Source organism: Meleagris gallopavo, chromosome 5 (assembly GCF_000146605.3).
Source record: "Meleagris gallopavo isolate NT-WF06-2002-E0010 breed Aviagen turkey brand Nicholas breeding stock chromosome 5, Turkey_5.1, whole genome shotgun sequence".
NCBI lineage: Eukaryota > Metazoa > Chordata > Aves > Galliformes > Phasianidae > Meleagris > Meleagris gallopavo.
The window spans coordinates 17,717,045-17,738,131 of NC_015015.2; the positions used below are offsets into that span (position 1 = coordinate 17,717,045).

At 40.3% G+C, this 21,087-nt stretch overlaps 1 protein-coding gene across 1 annotated transcript in view; it reads right to left on the bottom strand.

Annotated features, from left to right (window-relative positions):
* The window catches only part of ABTB2 (ankyrin repeat and BTB domain containing 2), a 131,446-nt gene extending 110,365 nt beyond the window's left edge, over positions 1-21,081 (bottom strand). The window contains exon 1 of the mRNA XM_031553493.1: positions 20,109-21,081. Coding sequence (XP_031409353.1) covers positions 20,109-20,973 — 865 coding nt within the window. The 5' untranslated portion in view covers positions 20,974-21,081. The remainder of the gene's footprint in view (positions 1-20,108) is intronic.
* Between the last annotated feature and the right edge of the window lie 6 nt (positions 21,082-21,087).

The window sequence follows — 21,087 nt, forward strand, 5'->3', positions numbered from 1 at the left end:
TCAGCCCATTGAGACCTCATGGCCAGATTTCAAAATTATTTATTTTGGAAGTGTTCACACAGTGAAAATACTGATACTCTTATACACTGCAATAAATTGACAATATAGCTGTACTCAGCTGAAAGAGGTAAAGGAGTCTGTAATAGGATTTGGCTGCTGCTGAGAAAACTTTAGATTTTGAATATCAGAAATAGTTTCAATTATATGAAAGGCTACAAGAAAACTCAGGAAACACTGCTCATGGCAAATGTTTCATCACTTCAGTGATGATTTCATTTCTCTCAGGAGACTCCCTAGAGTGCTGTCTCAATTTTGTGCTCAGGCAGACAGACAGTTGTGCATGTTTTTTGCCATACTGTGCACAAAGCCATAACCTGGCCCTCCGCAGCCCATTAAGCCTAGGAACTCAGCAGCACCATAAATGCCGCATCCCAGCTCTGGAGTAGGCTGCAAGCAGCAGGCATAGACCCAATCATCCCAGACTCAGTCTCACCTTGCCACTGGGCTGTCAAGCAACACTCCATCCTCCCACACTTGTTTCTGTCTGACTGCACTGGAAATTCTTGGGCCCTAAGATGATGCCTAATGAAAGGCTGGGGCCCAAGTAAGGGCAAGCATGCTCTGCAGCCAGGGTTACTGGGTGTTCCTCCGGTACAAACAACAGCATGCCAAATTAACAAAGATGACGTGACATTAATACAATATATGAGGCATTCAGTAAATGACTGCTTAGGCTGCCAACATCAAGAGGGATGCAGGTAAACTGCAGAGAGATGAGCAGAGGCTTCTTCCTGGAGATGGCCAGGGACCTAGAGAGAAAAGCCCTCAAGGGGAGGATGAGGGAGGTGAGCTTGTACAAACTGGATATGATGACACTAAGAGGTGATTTAAAAAGCAGCCTACAGCTACCAGAAGGGTAGCTATAAAAATTAGGTAGACAAATTCTTCTCAGAAGTGCCAAATGGTGCACACAGGGGCATCAGTCACCATCCATGGCTTGGGAGGCTCAGGCTGAATTCAGATAAACTTCTCTAAAAAGTTGGTTGCTCAGGGAGCGCGGAATCTTCCATGTGGACATTTTCAAGGTTTAGCAAGGCTAAGCCACCACTTACGTGACCTTCTTCTAGTAAGAGTGCAGCTCTGGGTAGGGAGTTAGACTAGATGACCTGCAGGAGTTCCTCCTAATCAGCATTCCAGTGATTCTAGTGTGACCAAGTAGTTATATAGCACAGTCACAACTGCCATCTCCCAATATATTCATTTATATTCCTCCTACTGTTTCTTAGGTGTAATTCAGAAGCTCACAATAGTTTCACAATGAATTAATCAAAGGTACTTAAAACATTTTCTTAGCAAGAACTGCCCATTCACACAACTTCTCTGATGTCTGCAGGGATATAGGATGTAACAGCATGTATCAGTGACATTAAAGAAAGAGAAACCCACAAAACATATCAGTATGAAACACTTCATTCCTTCTCCAAGTGCTATTTTTGTCTTAGTTTATCATAAGCCAAGAAAAAGATAGGGATGAAGAGAGGGAGAAAGTGCAGTATTCAGTGTCCACAAAAATAAATGGTATTTATAATAATAATGATATTCATTAAAAGCCTGAACAACTGGAACAGAAACTCATACTTAAGCAACGCTTAATGCCTTTAACAACACAGCCCTGTCTGAGTGTTGTTATCAAAGGGTGGCTGATTACTTGCATTAGGAAGTTGAGGCCAAAGAATAATGTCTCCCAAAGCAGCCAGTTGGGAAAAAAAAAAAAGCCCCAACAGCTGTGTTATTGCTGCATTACAGTTGTGGGAAAGCAGTGCTATAAGGTCAGATTCTGATCTACTACATCACTGTAGACCCAGACAACCTCTACTGCAGACAGAAGCCATCCTAGATGTAAAATAAACTCAGAGTCCAGTCCATGACGTGTAGCACAGACAGCAAACTACAGCTCATTAGCATGGCTACACCAGTGCCAATATTCAAACAAAATTATTACCATGTTCATCTTAACCTCAGCTACTAACCGCAACAAGCTATAAGTATTTTAAGAGAAGAGGCAATTCAGACCCCAAGAGATCTCATTCTGGTTCACTCCATAAGCTTCTACTGTTGCATCCAATTAAGGCTGTCAGTTTCACAAACTACTATGTATTAAACACATTAAACAATTAAACACCACCAGAAAGTTGACTGTACCTTCCCAATAAAATGAAAATGCTGAGTATCTTTGGAGGTGAATGAAGCTTGATCCTGTGGTTATGATTACAGTTTGATGTGCAGGAATAGCAGATTGTATCATACTCCTATACAATCATAGCACAGGTTTCTGAACAAACCATTCAATCTTTTTGAAACATTGCCCACTGACTCCTTCCCCCATCTCAAAACTAATCTGTGTTTTAATAGTTGATCATCTGGCATTTACCCACAGTATTAAAAATATAAATATATCTCTGCAACAAGTTAACATAATTATAAGGTAGTAAGCTCTTATGATATGTATTCCCTGAGTAGACCTAGCGATAAGAAAGACACTGCCCTGCAAAACTTGGAGTCTAAATACAGAATAAACTCTTTGGTAAATAGAAAGTAGGGATTTTTGAGGAGAGGGGAGGAAAAATAGTTTACTCCTCTTCCCCACTGAAATACTCGACAGAAAGAGAGGACTTTTGTGTTGGCAAGGATTAACAAAGAGAAGCTGCTACCCCAGGACAAAAATGTGTACATGACAATTCTAGAACACGATGAGAACTCACAGCTCTATTAGTGCAGGTATTTATACAGCCTTCTTCTACTCCTACAAAAGGAAAACCAGTACTTCAAAAGGAACTCCTTCTGAGTTTGCTACCAATTGCATCCTAACTTAATGCTCTTAACCTGCAGACCTGAATACATAATGTATTTCTTAGCGTCCCTGGCATTCTGATCTGAACAATAGACGCAAAAAGTATTTTAAATAATAAATGAAGGTCAAACTAAGTGATTAATGGGCTCCTTAATGTGTTATGCTGATTTTCTTCCAAAGAAAGCAGCTGCTTTATATAAACGGCTTCATTTCTCTTCAACAGCAAATCACAAGAAGTCAAAGAAATCACTCCCACACCAGTCCTTTAAAGCTCACACTGTTCATCACTTAGCAGGCACAAAAAGTAACCTGTTGCCCCTGAACAACAGAAAAGTGTCCTCAGATGAACCTGTTTCATACAATAAATATTATACATTTTTACAGATGTTCACCGAGCAATCTCCTCACAGACATCTAGGAAAGTATGCAGGCTAGGAAAGGAACTGATTGTTAATTCATATACACACTCAGACACAAAATTCAAATCAGAATTTGTCTTGCAATCCCTAGCTAGGACAAATATGAAGTACAACTTTACTGTCTCCTTGTAGAAATCGGTATGGGTGACAAAGTCAGACAAAGCTAGGCCAGCTTCATGAATATTTTTAAGCAAGAAGTATTGTGTGCTCCCATCCAGCTGGCTCAAGGGACTTGAGAACAAAAGATCTTGCCCCCCTAAGCAAAACACAGATTGAAAATACAAGTGACAGTAGCTTCTCACAATTGTGGAATATCACAGGGAGCTATAATACACAGCAGATTGTTCAAATCAGCCTTACTCAATCACTCGAGCACTTCTTTGTTATGTACTCTCATCAGAGAAATACTTGGCAGCAGTCACATATAAATCATTGGCAGCTTTCTGGATCATTTCTTTTAATGTAGAATCAGCTCAAACTCTTCAGTATTACGATGCTTCACTAGAACGCTTTTCAGCAATACAATACACTGCTGAAGGCTCAAGCAGATGGCTTGGCTGCAATAGTTTGCAATTTGAAAAAAAGTAAGGAAAAAAGTCAGTGAGTCTTTTCCAGATTATATCACATCACACAAAAATGCCAACCAACCAACCAAAAAAAAAAAAAATCAACACTTTCAAAAATACATCAGCTAGAAGGAACAAGGTCATGATGCAGACTTCTTCACTGATCCCAGCCCCAAGGTTATACCCTGACTAGGTCTGCTTTTATTTCTAATAGAGATTAATTGGTAGACTCAGTCTCTTTCTTGACAAATACATCACTAGTGCACCCAGCAATGTCTGGCACTGTAACATGCAGAACTCACCATACTTCTGTCCAGAAGCTGAAAAGGGACCACATATAAGGCTAAAGCAAGCAGGAAGTAGTTCTTACAGCCAGAGGAAAACTTGCTGGAAAGAGCCTGGAGAATGAACTAGCCTCTTGTATCGTGCCCTTCTGTTAGAATTACAAAATGTGTACGGGCCTGGGAGAAATATTAGTTCACGTTTTTCATCACAAGTTGCTGGATGCTGAGCTTCTATTCTGCCAATCCAGAACGTGCCACTAGCATGTCACTCTGTTTTATTGTTATTTTTCGGTTAAGAAACATCACATTTTCAAAGATTAAAAACTGATGAAGAAATCATTCTCTCCCACCATCTGCTAAGGGAATACAAGTTGAAGAGTTGTGCTCTGTTCTTCAAGCATGCTGGTAGCTTTGCTATCAGTGCAATAAATTACTTTTAGGTTATTCTGCTTACTTTCTCAATGCCAGATATGAAAACCATGCTCTCCAAAGCAAGTCATACCAGTATTCAATCTGCAAAGAAAACACACTGCTATCTCTGACATTATGATCTATCCAGATGCCTTCTTTGGGATTCCATTCAGCCAAGTTCTGCTACTATCATCAATCCTGCTTTATTTTAGCAGGCCAAAATTTAAACCATGGCCAAAACTATCTGAAACTGCAGACCATCAGGGCTAGATATCAGAACTCTCATTTTCCTCAACATTAAACATCAGTGAAGTAGTCATAGAATTTTTATTAACTATTCCACTGTCTGTTCAGGGTTATAAGGAGGCAAAACTAGAATTAGTCAAGATTCATGACACTCAGATGTCAGAGACATATGGCCTGCTGAAGACAAATGTGGCATCAATTGTGCATTATATTTAGACAGATTTGGAAGGATGTTCAGAAGAAATAATTTAAACTTTCTCCTGTAAGTGAGGTCCAGAATCTCCTTTCATGATCTATTCAGACTCTAGTAACTCTTCTTTATCAATCTTTCCCCAAAAAAATGGTAACAAAACTCACTATCAGCTTTTTCTGCAGATAGCTGCACACAACACAAAACTCAGCCTTGCCGAAGCAAATCAGCAGCTCTGAATGTTATATGACCTGATGTGGATTAAGTATTGGTTTTCTCTTAAGTGTCCACTTTGATTTTCATCTGGTAATTACTTCATATCTCTACCAATAATCAAGTTTCACGTGTAAGCAGGGATATTCTTGTTACATTGGCAGACATTGCACACTATTCTCCTGCTTGCTGATTTTCCCCTAAGTTTTCTTTCTTTTCAAGAATGTGAAATTGCCATTAAATGAAAATTGTTTCAGATGAAAAGCTCGTCATCTCCTCTGGCAACTTACACCATGAAAGAAATATTTCAGAGTGATACTAAGTGATCATCCAGACTCCAAAATTCTCAAAATTACACAAGAAACTTTAAACAAGCTCTAAAGTGGTCACATTATGTATAATTACAAAGTCCTTCACCTTCCATCCAAATACTACTTCTCTACAGCAGGCCTGAGACACGGGAGAACTTGGGAGTTAAAATTCTGATCTAAAGTTAATTTTATAAAAATATACTTCAGTGTCTACTGTTGACTTATACTCCAGCTAGAAACACTCTAAGCTTCCACCCAAAACTATTTATCTGAAACTATGCTTTAAACCAACCCTGAACAAATTTGTTAAGAATTAAAGAGTTAGGTGCTCAAATTCACACACAAACAGCTCTTCAACATCAACTCCCACAAAAAGTAAAAATAAGGTATCTCACAGTATCACTTCAGGATCAGGCCCTAGAAAGCTTTAATTGAAATGCAGTCTCCGAGAATAGAAAAAATACTGAAAAATGTATGAAACAAGATTAATAAAAATCACATTGGTATCATGTATTGGAAACTACTCTCACAGGAGTCTTTGCCTACTTCTTAGCTAGATCTCTTGAACATAAGTATTGCCTCCTGTGCTTCCACTTTCATCTAGCAACTCTCTGCAGCAAGAAAAGGTATGTTTGTGACTGGGAAATTCTGGAAACAGCTATTTGTTTCCAAATACATTTACATTGAAGACTATTGTGCTTTTAAGGAAGGTAAGGAGTTACTCCTCTCCACACATACTGCATTTGCAGAAGAACTGTCTAACAGAATAAAGCAACACTGCCCACTGAATCTTGCTTATGCAGTTGTTGATGTTAAGCATGTAGAGTGACAAACTGATCAGGAGATAGAGACTCGCTACGTATTTGAAGTGCTGCTACATGGCTAAAAAGATTTAAAAAAAAAAAAGAGATCCACATAAGAACAATAATTCCATAAGATTTGGAGTCCGCTGGGATGCTCAGCGCTACTCCTTGTCTGCGTTGTCAAATTCTGATCAAGAATGCAAATAGAGTTCTGAACTTACTCCATTATGTTTGGCACATGGTAAGTCCAAATGACCAACTGCAACTCCGGGTGAACAGAATCCCTGGCAGAAAATCACACAAAAGATTTTTTCTGCACACTGTGCAGCAGCTCCTAACATTAAGGCTGAGGACAAACATTTGTGCAGACACCAGATGAGGCAGCAAGCCTCTCTGGGCTTCCTGGGGAGTCCATAGTAAGACAGACAGCGTCAGGAAGAGACTCAGCTCTGCTAAGCTAATACCCTCTGTGTGCCTTCACAGACCATGTGCAGAGAGGAAGGAGTGGTGGGCGACTGCTCACTTGTTTGACATCCAGAGACAAGCCCCCGTGGTTACTTCATATGCTTTGGAGGCCTGATTCTCCACTGCTTTACTCTTCTGTCAGGCCAACGTGGCCAATTAACTGCTGGTTGAATCAGGCCCCTCATATGTAAATGGATCATTTGAAATTATACACATTACTTTACATGGAAAAAATTCCAGCTTTCAAAAAAATAAGCATATAAAATATAAAAAGACATTTAAAGTACACATGCGCATGCACACACAAGCCACTTTTACTTTACCCTGCCTGTTCAGTAGAACAGATAGCCTGTTCTCTGACTCTCTTTTAACTGCAAACCTTATACTAGCTCTGTATATTTTGGACCCTTTCCCATCCTACCATGATTTCCTGTCTGAGTCTGCAGCCCATGGCAACAGCAGAAAATTGGAGGACAGGCTCTGCAGATGGTGGTAGGCCCAACGCCCTGTGCCAGTTTAGTATCTTCTTCCATAACATGTGTGTTATCTAAGTCTTAGCTACAGGGAAGGGTTACCTTCCAGCTAATAAATTATATTAATTTTTATTCATAAACTGTGCTTGCCTTAGGGAAGCTCTGGCCTTTTGCAGCGCACATAAGAAAAAAAATCAAAACAATTCACGAGCACACAGCCTTACATATACATCATCATGCTATAAAAGGAAAATGATATTCTGAACTGCTGTCAAGGAATAAGAAAACTCATGGTTTTATCACTTCATCCCGGCAGGTGACAGCTCACTGGGACTATTTAAAAACAAAACATAATAGCCCCCTCCCCAGATTTATTGACATACAGCACATACATCATCCCACAAAATAACTTGTGACGAAAACTGCAATTTCATATCAGCAACAAAACTTTGAGAGCCAAGATTATACATACAGGGAAGAGGTGCCAGAAACAACTCTGGAGCTGTTTTCCAACAGGAAATCTAGTGTTAGCATGAATCTTGAGTGGCTTTCATAAAAGACTTTGTATTGCCCTGCTCTGACAGAACTTGGGGGGGTGTATGGAAAACCACACACATTTTTCAAGGAGTAATATTAGAAAAGCACGCACTGTTGGAGTCACCTGCTCACTGGTGAATATACAGAACCACATCAGCATGTAGATGCAATAAATCCTGTCGGCCCCTGGCACAGAAGGAAGTATTACTCATGACAACCATCAAAGCTTCTCCCACTTTAACGTGTAAAGCCCAGCAGTTTTTGATGCAAAGTGCTGAAACAAAACTACCTCATGCAGACAGGTGGCCTCAATCCAAGTGATTTCAGTGGAAGATCCCAAGCAACTGCTTAAGGAACAATCTACTCTTTTCTGATGAGTAAAATCATACCTTTGCCATTACAGTGAATCACAGACTAAAGCTGATGAGCCACTGCCATATTCCATAATGAAAGTCTCTGATCTCACAGCACTGATAAACAAACATAGTACTGTGATCCAACTTTATGCTGTATGATTCTGTCAAGTCTAGTTCTCAACTCTTATCCATTTTCTTGACTTCTTGCCTTTGCCTTCTTCTACTTACACCGCTAAAGATATAATCATTATTAGGAACTAAGAGATTCACAAACCTACGTTTTGGGAGAAAAATGCAAGGTCCACAGCATCTTCCCAAATGCCTGTTTCTCCTCAGTATAAGTTAGACACACCCCTTGCACCAAGTAATCACAGAACAGCAACCGAATCAACCATCCTTCCTTCTTCCTTCTACTCATGAACATGCAGTGCAGGAAACAAACATTTCAGTGTGTCATAATGTAGTCATAAGTGCAATTATGTACACTGACAAGAGATTTATGAGTGTATGTTTGAAGACCTGTATTTGTGCAGGGAACCAGGTTAACTATATCCATGCCAAACGCTTGAACTGAAAATTCTCTGCATTTTCGACACAGCGTACGGAGTCATAGCAAGATCAATTAGCCTCCCAAATTCAGATTTATTGTAAATGATCAACTAAATTAAGAAAAAGTCAGATTTTTTTTTTCTGCAAATCTCAATTCATTTTCACAAATAACAAGAATTTGATTCAATCATGTCCTGAATACTCACCACTGAAATCAAAAGAAGCATGAAACTTCCTGATGAATAGAACATTTTCAAAGGGTTGTGTTGTGTGATTTTCCCCCCCTAATTACAGATGTACTACCTCAAAAGAAGAAAAACCCCAGTAATAATCAGGAGAAAAGAAGCAGTATTTGCTGCTCTGGATACTGATCAAAGGTGCATTCAAGCTAATGGAAGCAATTCCTTTCTCTCTGTCAAAACTAAACTTTAAGGTAAGCGGTACTCCTCAGACACTGTGAGCTTGCTTTCAGTAGCAGTTCCTTGTGAACAAGTTTTCCTACTTGCTGGTCTTATTGTCATCGTCCTCAAGTATCACATCAGTTTAGACAAAACTGAAGCCAAAACTTCTGCATGTACTGTCAAGACATAAGAGAACTTTGCATGACACTTCTTGGAAGAAAATCCATAAAACCATAGACAAGCTTTAGATGTCTTCATATATTGATAACAGAAGGAAATGGTTTATCTTTATTAGTTGTTTTTAATATGGACTTGGTTGCTTACTATGACAGCTTTCTATCTTCTTTCTCCCACTCTAAATTAAACAATCACTTTAGTGAAAGCATCCAAAGTCACCTTATAAATATGAAGTAACAACTTACAAGCACTAGGATCCATACTAAGACCATAACAAAGCTGTACCAGTCTAAATCTGGAGAGATTTTTACGATCCTTATCCTGGCAGTTTTGTTTAGTCTAAGCTCAGCACAAGAACAGGGCATGTACGTTGAGAGGAAAGATAACATTCCGAATTAAAGAGCAGAAATTCAGTATGCAATTAACCAGACACTATATCCAACCCCTTAAAAGGAAATAAATTTTGTTATACAGTATCCCTTGTATTATTATACATCCTCAACATTTTGCTTAGATCTGGTATTAACTCAGGAAATTGAAAAAAAAAAAATGAAGGAAAAAAGGAAACCTCTCAACTATTTGTGATGCATAAGCAGATGAGTGTTTCTGAGGACAAATTTATGGTGTGCAACAGTAATGTTTCTCATGGTTCACATTAATGATTCTTCCCAATCTCAGCATACAATAGAACACTCAAAAATATTATCTGTCACAAAAACACATGTAAAATCCAAGGCATTTGGTATGCTCCTATTGATCTCCTCCTAAGGTTTCTTTGACAAATTCTGAAGAATTAAAAGGGATGAGAAGTCAATGAAGCTTGAAATCATTTCCCCACCTTTATAACCAAATAATCCTCTCAGAAACTTGAAAAGACCAAGCACTCCTCTCCAGCTTTTCAAAAAAACTTGAGAGTAAGCAAAATATTCTCCTTGTATTCAAGATATTTCCCCTGCTCCTGCTACATCAGTATACAATGTACAGGCAAGGTTCCCTCTTAGCATCAAGAGAAAGTTACCCAGGCCGGGACAACATTTTCAGAAGGCAGTAAGGGGTTGCAATTAATTTCAGCAAGAGTCAGACTCACAAGTGACAGAAGGACACCCTCAAAGACAGCACTCCAAAGCGACAGTACACAGATAGGTGTCTCTGCCCTCGTGCACTTATGCATACCTATGGCAGAAACGTGTCCTCACCCCTGTTCCTCACAAGCTACAGAAGCATGCTGCTTCCCCAGCCATAAGGGCTGGCTGAGTGGTGCACTATTTCAAGTGAAAGAGAGAGGTTAGAAGAGACTGTAGGACTGTCAGTGGCTTACCCAAACAGAATCGAAGTTGAAGATGAGTGAACTGTCCCAAAGCAGCTAGACAACTGTTGTTTTGGGGGGATTTTTTGCTTTAATCTGCTAGTTTTGTCATCAGTCTGTACTGTACGGTGTATTAGATAGCCATTTAATTAAAGCAAACCAAACAAAACTGTATTTATAATAAATCCATAAGTTCTATTAAAACAACAAGAAGCAAAAAAAACTTTGAAGAAAGAATAAGAGGCTAAACTGGCCCACTTCCCTGTCTCTGCAATTTGCCAATACTCAACTCTTGACCTTCAGCTGAAAGAGTAATGTGCTTTTCTCAACAGCACTAAAATGTAAATACTAGAGGAAAAAAATCAATTCACTGTCATTTTGGAATTAAGAAATAAAATAAATCCAGAGCTAGATAGGGCCAAGAAAATAATAATTAAGTCTCTGTATGTTTAGCTTTTTAATGTATAAGAAGTTCCAGCATAAACATACAGTCATATTTTCTTTTTTATTCTTCAGGTCCCAGTCAGAAGTCTGTAGATTGATCTAGAATAGAAAGTGATAAAAGGATCCAACATGAACTGCAAGATTGTAAGCACTACAGAAAAAGACAAGCGGATTATGTCTTTCATGGTGTTTCTTCCCTCTCATCCCTGTAATATCATAAACAATATTTACTTTGATCTTATGTAACCCCCTAGCAAATTCACCAGTTGTTATAAGTCTACATGCATCAACTGAAAAGCTCGTCTGAAATGTTTATTTGGTTCCAGCCCTTAGTCTTCAGCTCACGATTATACCATAAATGCCCTTAACCATCACAAGCATTTTGGTGTCACTACAGGAGAGCTACAGCAATTACTGAAGCACTTTCTTTTTTGTTTTGTTTACATCAAGGCTTCTTCATTTCTTCAATGGAATAGAGAAATACAGTCTCCTGATGGATTGCAACGTTACAAAAAAAGTATCAGCTTTAGCTTTGTTTTTTAAGCTCTCCCCTAAAAACAAACAAAACAAAAATTCCACAAAAACAATGCTTAGACTTTAATTTCACTTCTATACACCCAGCAGTACACCTGTCAACAGCCAAGAATGCATCTTCTCGGTGGAAGACAGCATAGTTTGCACACTATAAGAGGGAAAGCTTGATATGAAATAGGAGTGATGGACACCAACCTAAGACAATTAAAATGTTTTCCCATTTAATGACCCTATCATTCCTAAAAACTCTTTGCAAACTGAATGAATGACACCATACGGCACGTTCCAGAAGGTGGTGATGTGAACTGAGGCATAAAGCAGGTAAAGTAGCCTGGTGATCAAACAATTTTTTAAAAAGTAATGGTTCAGGTGCAATAATAGGACAACAAGTATAAGACCTACAGGTGCTCTGGCTTACAACTAATCTGGGTTATCTGAATTAAATGCATATACAACACCAGACAGTTTTTGTTTATTCAATAGAAAATTAAATAAATTCACAACTCATGTTACCCAAGTGAATTATTCTCATGGATTACAGCCCACAATCTGGGCTTTGATGAGCATCTACTTTGAAGATAAGAGCATAAAAAAGATCAATTCCAAGCAACTGCCTCTTAGAGGACCACCACAAAAATTATCGGCCAGACTATAGCTCTGGAAATCACAGAAGTAATAGGTTTCAAGCAAATGAGTAAGAAGTTAATAATTCTAAATTACTTTTGTCTGCACATAGCACATAAGCAAGTAGGTTTTAAAGAAGAAGGACTTACTAGTTTGCAATTCCATTTAACTTGTATTTAAAGGCTCAGGCCTTAGTTTCCAGCCATGAAAATGACAGCAGTTACAGCACATCCTTCCCTCAGAAGCTATTTTCAAACTATTAATTCTATTCTACATACTCCACGCCCACGAAAGCTGCAACAACCCTAGCAGGCTAAAGGCAGGTATAACACAGGCAGACACTTTAATTAGAGACTCAGCCATGCCCTGCCCATAGCTGGCCAGTCCCAGCACCGAGCTCTCCTCACTCAACATGCCAACGTACCAAATCATACCTGCTGAAGCCAAAGACTTCCTAAGTACTAGGATGAGATCACAACCCCAGCTTTATTTGTGACCTAAGTCAGAAGGCAAGTCTGGATGCGTTTGGGTGGAAGGAACAAACCTTAATTTCATCTATCAGCATTTGCGCATCTTCTCCTCTATTGTTGCCTTCCCTTGATAAGGCCTTGACTGTCAACAAGACTTCATTTTAAAGGCTTTCCTCACTCACAAATCCACAGCTTTGTCCTTAAATCGACACTGATACTCCCAACTACATCTAGCAGTATTATTTCCTTAAACTCACGTTCTCTAAGGGAAGCAATCGGATGAATCAAACGGAAGGAATCAAACAAATAAATAAAGAAATCATGAAGTCACCATAGTTCTGGTCTTACTACTATCACAAACTTGCTTAGATTTAAGCGGATGTCAAGTGTCAGGCACTTACATGTTCAAAACAACATGGAAATTAATCCCAAAAGAAGAGCATAAGAAATAATTGATTGTTTATCAGCCTGCATTCTAAGAGTTGAATGTAAACAGACATTTTCTCATGCTGCCTACTGCTGGAGAAGAATTACCACACAAGGTAGTTTTCCACTCACTGTCCAGAGTGTGAGACTACAAAGCAGGACTACTCATCCTGTAAGGGTGTGAAGATGTTTATAAACACTGACCACATGTACTAACTTGAAAAGTTTAACATTTACTACATAAGAGCTTGTTTCCAAACATTCCAGAGAATACAGATTGCTGAGGAATTTGCTGGGCGCTTCTGAGTAGCTAGTTTTTAGTTTTGTTTTTCTTATTTAGAATCTTCTTTTAAATTTCAATGCCTCGAGATAGTTGGTCAAGATAAACACCTACTGATTTTGCATTTTATATTAAGGACACCACAGCAAAACAATAATACCTTTAGCCTTATTTTTCCATTTTCTTACACTGCCATAAGTATCTTTAAACACGAATTCACTTTTAGTTCAACCTTAAGATCTTTGGTTGAAGTTTCCAAGCATGAGCATTTTTTGAGCCTCCTCTCCTTCAGAAGTAACTTAGATACTTCAATCCTAAGCAAGTGCCCCTCTGTAACTCGGGAATTGCATAAGTGAATTTTACTCAGTCTACTGTATATAGGTATTTTCAGTACTTCACTTTTTACATTTCATATAACACAAGGCTTTATAAGCTTAAACATCAGCATCACATACATGCATTACAACACCAGGCTAGTGAGAGTGACAGAAAAATGAAAGAGATGATGCAGGAAGCTCTAGATGGACCAAATTGAGTCATACCAGGTATAGACACAGAAATCAATTATTAAAGCAGGAAAGTGTTACAACATGAATACTGAAATCTCACCTCAATGCCATTAGCAGAATTTATTCAAAATGTACTACGTCCTATGGTAGTGCTGAAACTGGTTTAGGAAAAACTCCAAACCAAGTAGGATTAAGATTTCTGAACAATTCTAATATATATAACATCCATGCACTGGGTGAGAACTCAAGAAGGAGGAGGAAATTTGTAATGACAGTAATCAATTATGGAAGTTTACTGACAATCATCAACTCTCCCTGGATTAGATGATTAAGAAAATTCTATCTTGGTCTCAAGAGCAGGTACTCAGTTCATACTCGTAGCTTTAGCAGCAATCCAAACACAACAGACATCAGCCTGAATACCACAAGACATAAACTTACTCCAGAAGTTCCTTCTGCACAGACCCAGCTCCTCAGTTTCACAGGAATAAGTTGCCACCAATATTGATTCCACTTGAAATAATCCAAATATCAGCATTTGCAGATAGCAGTTACATACCGAGGGAGTTTCAACGCTTGATCTGAAACCAAATGAACTGAGAGGATCCAAATTTTTATTGCCATTGTGTAATATCAGCTATTTGAAAGAATAATTTAAGCCAGCATAACTACATTGTTTGTTTTAGTACCTGAAAAATACATATGCAAATATAAACCCACTATAAAGAAAGAAATAACAGGCATTTTAGCTTTACTTGATCTCCCTCTTAACGTAGGATTCATATCTGCAGATTTTTATATTTTTAATTGTGCATCTAGTGGTTTGCATTTATAACAGACACAAGCATGTATATGCAAGCACTAACATTAGGCTCAGAGAATTTGTCCCTGTGGGTTTGTGGATACAAACCCAGGTACTTGTAGGAGTAGAAGCACACAAGATATGCTGAAGTATGTTTGTACAGAGGTGAACAAAGCTGTAATTCAAACAAGATCATGGCTACAGCCATCTCATTTGCCATGGGAACATGCATGAGGATCTAACACCTTCCTGCCTAGGAAGTCTGGTAAGGAATATGTTAGCACAGCACAATGCACTCAACCAATAAACAGAAGTTTCATAGTGAGGCCAGTGCATCAGTTGTGCCGTATACAGGCTGAAAAATCAGTGATTTTTAAATCACAGCATCAGCTAAGTTGGAAAAGACCTTCAAGGTCACCAAGTCCAACCATCAGCCTGACCAACCAAGTCCCATCACTGAAGGATGTCCCTCAGTGCCACATCCATGTCTCAAATACCTCCAGTTGCCAAGACTGCACCACTTCTCTGGGCAATTGCTCCAGTGCTTGATCACAGTCTTGTGAACAAAATATTCCTGGCAACAATGTGAACCTCCCCTGGTACACCTTGAGACCATTTTCTCTCATCCTACCACTTGTGACCTTTCTCTAGGCTTCTGGATTTTCAGCCAATGCACTGATGAGGCTGCCAGACGGCCAAGAACTCAAAGGACACCTTCCTATCCACTTCAGTGGAGGGATGGAAGGCCTTTCATCCACTCTTCCATCTACGTACCTGAGCCTGCCCCCACACAATAAGAGACACAATCCAAGAGCATTCCAGCCCAAATTTATTCACATTAGCAAGGGCAAGAGAAGTTCCCCAGCCCATACATCAGCCAGGGCAATGTTAACAGAAGATGGCTTAGCTTGCCAGCAGGTGCAAATGAAATCCTGTCCCATGTCTACCAAGCAAGCTGATCAGGTATTAGGGGAGCCCAGAGCAGAGATTAGACACAGCTGTGTGATTCACAGCTATAACCAAGGAGCTTCAAACCACTGCTTAAGATGTATGCATTTCTGTTAGACCCTGATATGACACAGAAGACAGATGTGATGGTTTATTTATTTTAAGTGATTTGTACACAAGCTGAGGTACAGCTGTATTTCTTCTCAGCCTAGCTTACTGATGGCAGTTGCAGCTCCCTTCCCCAAAATAACCCCTTCCCAGCATGCAGCTTTGCTCAGTACTTGTGAAGCTGATAGCTTATTAAAATTGATGAGGCTCTTTATGAGCACACCAGTTTGTTCAGTTCAGATAACAAAAGGACATTTACTGAGAAGTCACAAATATATTCTTTCAGTGCTGGATCTCAGTACAGCACAAGACTACACTGAAATAAAACACATTTCACACCAGCTAAATAACTATAAAAGTAATTTTTAAGAATGGTGTTGCTCTAAAGATAAGAAATTCTTAATGCCAAAATCAGCACTAAATTTTAACCTATATAAGCACAATGAGATATATGAAAGAAAATCAGGCTAGTAACCCCTACACTCATGCTTGATATTTGGTAGAAAGTCCTGTGGTGTTGAGTATCACAGAGTAAAAACCTCATCTGTGGAATAACTCTATCACGTCAGTTTTTCTCTTGTGAGGAAAGGTAATATTTCCCCTTCTCCCCTACCATTTTCTAAGAAAAATGCCTTTTCAAATAAAAATGTCTTAAGACACAGCTAGAATTTATTTCAGACTCTGTTCTTACTGCTCACTGGCTAAACAATTAACATGCTAATTCATTGATTAGTTCATCCACAGAGACCTTAAAGTGTCTCAGCTGAGAGGTACACGAAGAAACAGCAATACTGAATTAAATTCTTTTTCTTTTTTTGCAGCAACATCTGTCAACACTTACATCTACAGAACATCAGGATGTGCTGATGCATAAAATAGCACAGCAGGTGTATTGGCTGCCGCAGGAGCGTTCAGCAATAACCAGAGACTTCAGTACAACCTCAGTGCTGTTGTTAATAGCACAGTAATATCAAAACATATCTGAAGCACTGACAGTTCAGATTCTAACAAATTACGCATCCGGCAAATCAAGTAGAAGAATCACATTTCCAAGGTCAGTTCATATTTCTTCTAGTCTCCCAGCAAATGTTTTAAATGAGTTGACTCCAATATTCCAAGATAGAATGTATAAAATTCCCTGTGAAGCTACTGGATGCATTCTCTACTTGTGCTTTATCAATCGAAGGGATATCATACATCTCCACCTAGTTTAAAATGGAAAAAGAAACATGTATGCCAAGTTATGAGACTTGGGAAAAAAAACAACAAAAAAACCTTCCAGTTGCTATGTTGTTCAGCAGCTGCTTATCATTTCTGTTGCCTTTAAAGATGTTTCACTTTCCTTCCAACTTTCACTGCATTGTTTTGCAACATCCCACCCAGACTCCAAGAACACTTAGCCCTGGGAGGTGTTAACATACCCAGGGAGCTCCACAGAGCCCCACAAGCTCAGGTGGCATTCCTCCTTCCAAGGCAGAACTCACAGAAACTACCTCACAGATACTACAGATTGTTGATTAAAGAACAGCTTCATAGAAAGGGTAAAACAAATAAATAAACAAACCATAGATTATTGTTTATTTAAAAATAAAACTGAAATCCCCCTTAAGCATCTAGAGTGCCTTAAGCTTCACTCTTCACATACCAGGTGTTAATTAAAACATTTCTTATAATAAACATTAAGCTTTCGGCCTCCAAAGCCATAAGAGTATCTACTGGACTACTTTATTTGATGGGAGATTAACTGCAGAAGGAGAACAGGTCTAAATACCAGTCTCTCAGGAACTCAGAAAGATTCACGTATTGCTTACTGTTTCTTAGACTCCAAGGAAGCATGCTACCCTGATCTAATAATGAAAACCGTATCCAATAGATCTTAATGCCATAAAGGCCCATTCTGGTAATCCAGTGCAATCTTCTGCACAGTACATTGCCAAGGATTTCATACAGAGATTGCAGTGCTTGACTGGAGTTGGAACTTAACCTCTAAGAGCTTTTTATCTCTAGCATCAAACTCAGTACTATAAGACAAAACCCAACAAACATGTGCCAAGTTTGGAATTTACAAGTACTCCATTAAAATGTTCTTACTGTAAAAAGAAACAAGACAACAGTAAAGCAGTGAAGACTGTTCCTTACTCTGGAATAAATCCAGTTATTTTACCACTAGATCTACCTCAGATGTAAATTAAAGACAAAATCATTTGAGAGTGCTGTGGAGAGTGATGTGAATACTAGTAATTTACAATTCCTATGGGGAGAAAGAATAAGCAGGTTATTTCAAGCTTTTTGCATCCATGTTGTGACCTTATAATTGCATGGAAAACCATTTAGAAGATTCACTGACTTGTGTCAGGTAAAATACTTGTGACAGACTGTCACAGGAAATCACAGTGTACCTTCATACGCACTTCATTTGATTTTCAGACTTAAAAAAAAAAATGCATTCAATTATTGACAGAATTGATCTGAAAGACAAGAACAACAAAAGAGAGAAGAGAAGCCAACCCCCCCATGGCCAATGACTGCTTGGTATTGCACTACACAAGCGTTATCGTAACTGACCATTTGCTGTTTTGAATATTTATAAGCGTTCCCTGCACAGTCACTCAAGCTTTCATTGAGCACCAGCTTCCATTCATTCACTGCCGTTTTTCCAAGAAAGATCTCTCTTAAGAAGGAGGGAAAGAAAAAATGTAAGAAAAAGAAATCTCTGCAAAGGACTGACTTCCTTTTACAGATAGAAACAGACATGAGCACTGAACTCAGAACAGCTCGAATGCACATATAGAACCGCAGTATTTTACTCCACCTTACAACAAACGAGAGAGGGAACTGAGTCCTATTTTTGTACCTGGAAACAAATACTCCCATAGGATTATGATAAACATTTTGGCAGAAGACAAGACATCCCCATACCTTTATAGACTTGTAGCAAAGAATTCGTAGTTCAAAAACTAGATGTCTGCCTGTCTGATATGGTTACATATTGTACCAGCACCAGGAGCACAGCCCAGGCTCTTGGAATTTATTTCACATGCATTTAGTAGTATAATCCCTGGACAGAGTGCAGATAGAGCGCACGAGAGAGGGTTTGTGAGCAGCCACCCTCTTATGTAGCAAGAATGAAGCAGGCTGATCTGATGTGGAGGATGCTGCAGTACTGCACCTCTGCACTAGGGATCTGAATCACTGTTACTGTTTGGACATCGAGTAACACTGGGCTGTCAATGCACCCATGGAGCAGAAGTCAAGGGAGTCAACCTTTTCCTGTCAAAGTATTTCATTAGCAACATTCACCCAATGTATCTCTGTTCTTCAGAAAATCTGCTCCTTTACTTGTCTCTTGATGTGAGATTACCTTTTGCAGAGGATCTAGACGCTTGGTTTTATACACAGTTAAAACAGGAAGGCATTCTGCATGGAATGTCTGATCATAACAATGAGGCCAGCAAAGGCCATGAAACTGTGTGGTGCACAGACTACTTGTCCAAATTAAATGTTTCTCTAAATTTTCCATGAAAAAACATGGTGCTCCTCAGTGTGACGATGCAAAACAAACTGTGCAGGTTCTCAACAGAACTGTCAAGACTTAAGCCTTTCACATTGCTCCTCATTCTCTTAAGTGGAGGTCAACATTCCTCCGTCTGGTTATTTCCTCAACTGTTCAAAAAAACAACTGCTTTCTGGACAAGTTACAGATGTACCTTAATGCTATGTTATTCCCATTACCAAGGCACCATCCCACATACTCATTTTGGCAAGCCAAGCACAAGCTCATTTATGACACGAGTATAATTATAACACAGACTTCTGGTGAGCTAGAAGCAAGTCTAAGTGAGAAGCAGTTAGACATTTCTGTTCAGAAACTAAATTTCACTACCGCAAAGGAAAAAAAGACCTCAATGTTGTTTTCCCTCTCCAGGCTGTATGTGGGAACAGCATCTTTAAGACGAAACTGCGAAATTGTCAGTGTGACTTATTACACACTGGCGGGAGACCAAAGTAAACTTTGTTCAAAACACTAACTGTATTTTTCAGAAGAGCATCTCGCAACGCACATTTCACCCTCCGAGCGCCAAGAAGCAACGTTCACATGCCAGTTTGAGCAGGAACACTCCCAGCAGCAGCTGGTAGAAAGTCAGAAGACATCTGTTAAGTCAGCAGGGCTTGGCTTCCCACCATCTCTGCACCTCATATAAACTGCTATGCCCTAAGAAAGCAGTGTCATCCCTGTCTGGTAGACAGCCACTTTATGTGTGCACAGGACGCTATCTGGACACAATTCAGATGAAAAGCAAAACAAACAAACAAAAAAACCTAAAAAGAACCAAGCCCATAGAAAGCATCTATTTTAATGTGACATCTGCTGAGACGAAGGACAGTGACGGAGGCTGGACCTTACCATTAGCGTTCTTCCCACAGATGAGGTGCTCGTACGGCTGCAGCACTCCCCAGAGCTCAGCATCGTTGTTGATCACCATTTCCAGGATTTCAGCCGAGATCTCCCCTCCTCCGCCGTCCGGGCTCTGACTCGCCAGAACCCTGCCCTTGATCTCTTCTACCAGGTTCTCCATGCAAGCGGTCAAGGAGATGGCCGCGTATTCGTGGATCCTGACCGAGATCCTGGTGTCCACCATCCACCTGAAGAACCTCCCCACCGAGAAGGTCAGCCCGCACCTGGCCGATTTACCCTTCCTCAGCCCGTCCCCGGCGCTCATGCTGTAGAGCGAGAGCGCCCTGACGGCGGCCAGCACGCAGCTCTCGGCCAGCGCCCAGCTCTGGATGAGCTTGACGGCGCTCTGCACCTCGAAGCGGGTGCACTTGGAGTGCATGACGCTCAGGCGCTGGGCCTCCCTGGAGACGCGGATCAGAGCGCGTCTCAGCAGCTGGGAGAGCCGCCGGACGGCCTCGAGGGAGAAGGGCCTGCCGCTCCCGTCCCCCTTCGCCTTTCGGAGTATTCTTCCGATGTCTTCATCGCTCCAAGGGTACTCCTCCAGATCCGGCAGCCTCGGGCACTTGGAAAAGATATCCGCGACCTCGGGGTCCTCCGGCAGCACCGTGTTCACCGTATCCCAGCTGTTATTCCGACTGTTCATGGAGCCCGAGTAGTACCACCAGTTGCCCCTGTGCTGAGAAGAGGTGAAGGCTTGGGAGTTGGACTTGGACGAGGAGAGGCTGAGGGACCTGCAGGAATCCCCTGCCCCATAACCAGAGTCCAGAGTCAGATCCTCCAGGGTCTTCAGAGTAGAGCTGTATATCCCAGCCATAGGAAATTCGGGCGGGCCAAAGGCGAGGCGCACGAAAGGTGAGGCCGGAGCGGATCCCTCCTGCGCTCAGCGACCCGGAGCCGCCGGCCGAGCAGCGGCGCAGCGGGCGGGAGC